General features: G+C 41.5%; 1 protein-coding gene across 1 annotated transcript; it reads left to right on the forward strand.

Moving 5' to 3' along the window:
- The first annotated feature begins 586 nt into the window (after positions 1-586).
- CHAC1 (ChaC glutathione specific gamma-glutamylcyclotransferase 1) lies at positions 587-4,200 on the forward strand. Its single transcript, XM_081947284.1, has 3 exons — positions 587-999; positions 1,447-1,482; positions 2,536-4,200. The coding sequence occupies exons 1-3, from the start codon at positions 736-738 to the stop codon at positions 2,938-2,940; spliced, it is 705 nt and encodes a 234-aa protein (XP_081803410.1). The 5' UTR covers positions 587-735; the 3' UTR covers positions 2,941-4,200.
- Positions 4,201-6,952: the final 2,752 nt, after the last annotated feature.

Genomic DNA, 6,952 nt, shown 5'->3' on the forward strand with positions numbered 1-6,952 from the left:
TCTGTGGTTTAAAATCACTATTTTGATAGGAGACTGTTCCCTTCTCCAGTACTGCTTTCATGATCAGGAAGGAATCCACTTCAATGTATGCATTACACGCAGAGATGCACCTCTATCTTAATACGTGAAATGTAATGCTTATTTGCATTCACACCTTTAGGACACTGAAACCAACCATACCCTCGAAATGCCCGACGGAACCAATATAAATATATTGGCAGACCTTGCGATCAACCCACAAAGCGCGTTTCCTCCAACCGAACCCCCTTCCCTCTTCTTTCCACCAAGCTGCGCCCGAGGCGAGAGTAGCCTGACGCAATCCTCTGCCTCTGTTTCCCTCGAAAGCTCCTAGGCGAGTTGCATCATCTGGTTTTTGAGACAACGTAGAAGAGAAAAACCAATGAGCGGGCGCCTTTTGCTCATCTGTGACAGAGGGCTTTGACCAATCCGGTTTTCGTAAGCCGTTCCCCAGGCGGGACTATTTGCTTCTGAAAGCGCTGATTGGATAAGAGACGGCGGGAACCGAGATACCGTGACAACTGGGCGGGGCCTTACCGGCAAGCCGGTATTTAAACGCTTGGAGAACTCGGGAGCAGCGCAGTTCTCCCTCTTGCTTTGTGTCGGGGTGTCGGCCGCCGTCTCTTGTGCCAAATCCCAGGCTAGCCGAGCCTAATCCCTTCGGTTCAGTCCATTCCCGGAGATCAGAGCCACCAGCGCACCTCCTCCTGCGGAGTCATGAAGGGGGATCCACATCCTCGGCATCTCTCCAGCGGAACGGAGCATCCCTCCAGGCTTCAGAAGGACGAGGAGGAGGAGGAAGAGGAGGAGCCCTCTGGTACAGAGGAAGGGTCGCCCAAGTCCCCACTCTGGGTCTTCGGTTACGGTTCGCTGGTTTGGAGACCCGATTTCGAATTCACTTCCCGCAAAGTGGGCTTTATCCGGGGCTACAGCCGCCGCTTCTGGCAAGGAGACACTTTCCACCGGGGTAACGAAAAAATGGTAAGGGATGTTTTTTTCCAGGTGGGACTCCGTGGGTGGGAAAGGACAATGGCTGTTCCCGAGTTGTTGTTGCTTTTTTAAGGGGTGAGGAGGTGCTTTTCCTGAGATGAGAGGTCCCTTCTATGTAGAATGGGAGGGATGGTGGGATGGGCTGTGGGGCTGGAAAATAAGAGATAAACCAAGAATTTGTTGTATTTCGGAGCGTTAAGAGTTAGAAATTGTAGGTTCAACAGATGTAGAGTCTATTGATTACCCTTTGCTTGACATTGTTGTGCAGAATTTAGAGAGCCTCCCACATTTAGTTTTTAATGCTGAGAGGGAGTAGAGAACTTCTGGATTGCCCGAATGGTGCTTCCTTGAGATGGTGGAACTTGTGCTTCTGATGTTGCTCTGCAAAAGAGTACAGTGCTGCATATTAAAACTGCCTCTTTCTCTCCCTCCCCTTAGCCTGGAAGAGTGGTTACCCTTCAGGAAGATTATAATGTAAGTATTTTGTGCCTGCATTCTTAAACAGTTGGCATGCTTATCAATAGAGGGAGGGAGGGAGGGAGGGGAGAAGTCTTAAAACAAAGTAATTACAGGTAGTCCTCAACTTACGACCAGAAGTGAGCCAAAATTTTATGTTGCTAAATGAGAAATTTGTTAAGTGAGTTTTGCCCCACTTTATGACTTTTCGCCCCACGTTTGTTAAGCGAATCACTGCAGTCATTAAATTAATAATATAGTTTTTAAGTGAATCTGGTTTCCTCGTTGACTTTGCTTGCCAGAAGACTGCAAAAGGTGATCACATGACCCTGGGATACAACCGTCGTAAATGTGAGTCAGTTGTCAAGCATCCAAATGTAAATTGCGTGATCATGGGGATGCTGCAACAGTTATAAGTGTGAAAAATGGTCATAAATCACTTTTTTCAGTGCCATAACTTAAAAAGGTCACCATGCGAACTGTTGTAAGTCAAGGACTACCTATATTTTGAACTACCCACCTTGTTTAGCTGTAGGAGAAAGATGGCGAGTGAATTGTATCGTTGCAACTAGAGGTTCTTTAATTCTGTTACTTGACCTGCAGCAATTATAATTATCCAATTATCATTTGGATGAGTGGTTATTTGGTCAGTAGAGTACAGCTTATCTAGGAAACCAGCCAATGTTTGTGAATATAATTTAAATGATATCTGAATGAAACTGAGATCTTGACAATTTTGGAGATGATAAGATAACACTGCTAAAAAGAATTTGGCACATGGCCAAGATACTGTGGGTTATGCTTGCCCTTTTTCAAAAGTTAATAGTATTAATTGCTGTGGGGCAACTCATTTGGAAGGAATGAGTAGCTATTTCAAACCTCGTTTTTTTTTTAATCACAAACCTTTTTGCCTAATTGACCTGATAATGTTTAGAAATGCAATGAAATATGGCAGATAACATTTTTTTCAGTTTGTCATTTGCTTGTTTGTAAAGGTTATGGAGATAAGTAATTGTCTATTTAATGAAGCAGACATCTGTAAGTAACTTGTAATTTGATTTCTGATTGCAGGGGTGCACGTGGGGTGTTGGCTATGAACTTCACGGGCTTCAAATTGCTGCTGTCCTTAAATATTTGAACATGCGGGAAGCCGTGCTTGGAGGCTACGACACCAAGCTGGTGAAGTTTTATCCCCAGGAAGGAGAGGCAGATGAACCTGTTCTAGCTCTTGTTTATATTGCAACCCCACAGAATCCCACCTATCTGGGGCCAGCATCTGAAGAGGATATTGCAGCTCAAATCATCGTCTCCAGTGGGCGGGCCGGCCACAACATTGAGTACCTTCTGCGGCTGGCAGACTTCATGCGCTACTGTTGCCCTCAAGTAGAAGATGAACATTTGTTCTCAATTGAAGAAGCTCTGATCTCTGTCCTGCCCTGTATATATCCTGCTGAGGAGCCCTTGGTACAACAATGAATCTGACAGTATTCACCAAAGTGAAATAGGATGAACACTTTTTAACCAAGGACAACATACATGAATACATGAACTGACGCAACTAAAAGCTGTAGATGTAGACTTTGGGAGAGAAAAGTAGTGGAGGCACGGTAATAGAACTATAATTTAAGTAGCATTGGACTCTTGCCCCATTTCTAGCCTTGAGTAGAGATTGGAGAGAGACCCGTTGCTATTCTACCAGCTGCTGGCGATACAAAGCTGGTTGAAAAATACTTCCTAGTCTCATTTGTATACTCCAGAGAGATTACGCCCTACTAAATTTAATAGGGCTTTTACTTTAGAGTCCATGCAAGTGGGCCTGCTGCTATTTGCACTTTTAGCCAAATTAACAGTATTCTTTGAATTGTCGAAGGGAAAGGGGAATGAAGATAAACTATGTTTTCCTTTGCATGTTTCCATCCAAAGCAAGGCCATGACGATAATGCTATGAGCTTTGCTCTACCTCACAAGCTGATGCTGCACATGTGAAGTTGTGAAGGTTTTCAAAAGTTCCTCCAACCTTGGTCATGGTATCCTCATGTTTGCTCACACGCTGGGCTTTTTAGTGGAAAATGAACTTTGATTTTAGACTTTGGTGGGGCCAAACCTGCTTAGGCAGTTGCTGTACTATTTTGTTTATAACTTGAAAATGTATTTATTGTAATGAAGATGTATATTTCATGGGGAGAAGTGTCCTGCAGAGCGGGGCAGATTGCTAGCTTGAAAGTTGGCAGGGGAAATTGGGTCTTCTGGGTATAGATTTTTTCTCTCTCTCTTAGACAGAAGAGAGCTTCAGACCAGGGCAGCTGCTGCAAGGTTACTCGTTTGAGACAGCTTTCGGTTAATAGAACTGTTGCACTACCTACACACAATATAGATGCTTTTACCTTACAATAATCTTTTGTGTCAGTTTATGTAACTTGGCATACCATGCTCAAGTTCTGCCTGCATTTCAAATGATGAAGTGGGCACTTAATGTCTGGTTCTCTGAAAATCACAAGACATTAAAAGTTTCTGAGAATAATGTGTTCATGGAAAGAAAGATCTGTGCTGAATATTGTAGTCTGAAAGACACAATTCAATAAAGCCGATAAGAATAATTACTTTCTGATGCAGCCTTTGGGAGAGACTTCATCCTGTAAATTTGTTTACAGATCTTAGAACAAAATGGACAACTACTGTTAAAAGGAACTGTTATTTATCTTTTATCTATAAATAAATGAGTCTGAAATTACATTGTTTGAACAGAATTTTTTTCTTTGGTTTTCCATTTTAACTATTAAAATTGTTTGTCATGGGATTTTTTTGTAACTGTATAGAAAAATGGAATTAGTTTAACTACAGTTGTTGCAATTACCTTCGTAGTGAATAACTGTCAATGTTTATGAAACTGTTTCCAAAGCTTTGCATCAGCAGTACCCAAGCCATAGCTTTACAATCCGTTAGGTACAACTTCTGCAACTTCCTATAGTTTTTGTGAACAGGATGTAACTGAATCACACGAAATGATTCTAGTTTTGAAAATTAGCATGGTCAAGTTTGCTTCTAGCTGCATCATCCCTAATGGGTCCGTTAGGGCTGTGCGATGCTCTGGGGATTATTTAAGGGTGCAAGCTTAAGTAGTACCTTCTTGCAACTTGGTAAAGCAACTGCATCTTTTCCCAGAGTTGTGTAGCTCTTGTTGAAATAGTCTGCATTGCAGTAGCATAAATACATCTTGTTTATGCCGACTTCAGGCTCTCCAGATGTCTTAGAGTAGACTACATCTGAACTTTCTAAATTGAAACCCGGAAGACTGATCAGAACTAGTGATGAAAACAGACTCCCTGTCCATGCGCTATAGCCTTTGGATAAAGCAACCACATTGCTGCTGTACAACAGTAACATCTACTGCGTCATTCAATCTTGGAGCTGTAGCTAATCCTCAAACTCTTGGCTGAGCTGCAGCTGCTGGTTCATCACCTTCCCTTTCCAAATGTGCAAGCAGTAGAGACAAAGCCACCTCCTTCATGTGGCTGAAGGACCATTTGGACTTCCAATTACCATGGCATTCTTAATGGTAACTGGTAGCCATGATGGTTAGGGGTGATGGAAGTTGGGGCTAAAGAGTGGGGTTGAACTGAAGTTAGGCACACTGCTCAACCTCAATTGAGGTCTTCTGGAAGAAAAGAACCAATGGGTCACCTAGGGACATCTTACCCAAAGGATCTGACACTGGCAGGAAATGGCATGGAGCCCTCCAAACAAAATAGAACCATCAATAACTTTTCTCTAAAAAAGGCCGCCTCCTTTGCAGGGGTGTCAAACTAGCGGCTCATGGGCCCGATGTGTCACACACAGGCCATGTCCACCGCAGCTCCGCAAATGGGAAAAACATGAAACATCACGTGACAGCAACCTGACACCATGAGTTTGACATCATGTTTTAGAGCATTAATAAAGAGTATGGTTTCTTTGCAATGTTTTTAGCATTTTGAATGATGGTGACAAAGTCAGGAGCTGCTCTTTTTCTAACCATTTTGCAGGTTTAGAGTAAGAGCTTAGAGAAGTCACTCTTCTAAGGCCCATATCACAAGAATGAGGTCTGCCTCCCTAGCTCATTTTGGTCCCCAAGTGCCCTATGGCAGACCTGCTAACCAGACTGGCTTATGTTAAAGGAGGTCATTGGTGTGCAATTTCATACTTCCCTCTTCAAATATTTAAAAACTACTCCCACAATATGTTTGTGTCAATTATAATTCAATGGAATGATCACAAGGTCGTGTTCTTTGAGCCTCTGCCCAAAGAAACTTATGTGACTTTCTGATTATTTTGTTTATTTTTTCATACCAAATATCTCAAATGTAACCATAGGTTATTTTCATTTATGCATTCATATTTAGAGATTGTTCAACTTCCTCATAGTTGCATTCTCAACTGTCTCATACAGGATTCCAACAAGTGCTCCAGGAGTCAGTCATTTGAGGACAGAGGTCAAGTTCAATCACTTACTTTTATCCTGGCAAGGATGCCAAGGTTTGCGGGAGGGTGATGAGGAATTGCCAAAAAGCAAGGGTGGGGGGAGGGAAGTGCCTTGCTGTGCATCTTCCTGCTTATGTGAAAAGTGATACATCTGTTTTCCCAAACTAAATGGTGGGCCCACCAAGAGCAACTGAAGTCACTGCAGAACAAATTCCCCATAAAAACATTACAGTATATATTTTATAGTCTATAGGGAGAAAATGAGTCCTTAAAAAGTTTTTAAAACAGTTAAAAGCATACAAGCTTTTAACTGTTTCAGCACTGATATGAACAGCTTCAGCACTGATATGAACAGCTAGTCAGCATATTAAGGAATATTTACCGTAAAGATGCTGGAGTAGAAAGAAGCTGCCAAACTGGGGAATGGAATAACACACACACAGACACACACAAATAATAGAAATGGGTTGAAGTCAAACTTCTTTCTCTTCTTCAGCTTTTTGTACAAATAAAAGAGGTACATACACAACTACAAAACTCTGTCCAACAATTATGCCTTTCTATATATGCATATACAGTATATGTATATGTGTGTATGTAGGGGTATGTATATATACTATATACAAACTAAACTTAAAGAAAAGACAACAGAAGAAAAAGAGAAAAGAAAGAGTAAGAATAGGAAAAGAAATATATAAAGAAGTGACTTCCAACCTTATTTCAACTATAAACCAATTTAATGACTCTTCACCCCCTCTAAGGCTACAAACATTTGTCTGCTCATCCCATATGCCACCTCCTTTTTGTAAACAAATTCATAAAACATCTTCTTAGACCTGGTATGAGCAGAAAATGCATAGGGCTGTCAGAGGAAACAACATATCTTGTTTTAATTTTGATCATATAAACCAACTTTATATTTCTTCATTTTACTTCTAACAGTTATCACCTTTGGTTCATTCATTATTGCTATAGGATTTGATTCAATTTCTTCTTTGTCCTACTGCAGAGAGTTCTTTAAGATTTTAAC

Source organism: Natrix helvetica (genome assembly GCF_964273705.1).
Source record: "Natrix helvetica genome assembly, chromosome: 1".
In the NCBI taxonomy this organism is placed as follows: domain Eukaryota; kingdom Metazoa; phylum Chordata; class Lepidosauria; order Squamata; family Natricidae; genus Natrix; species Natrix helvetica.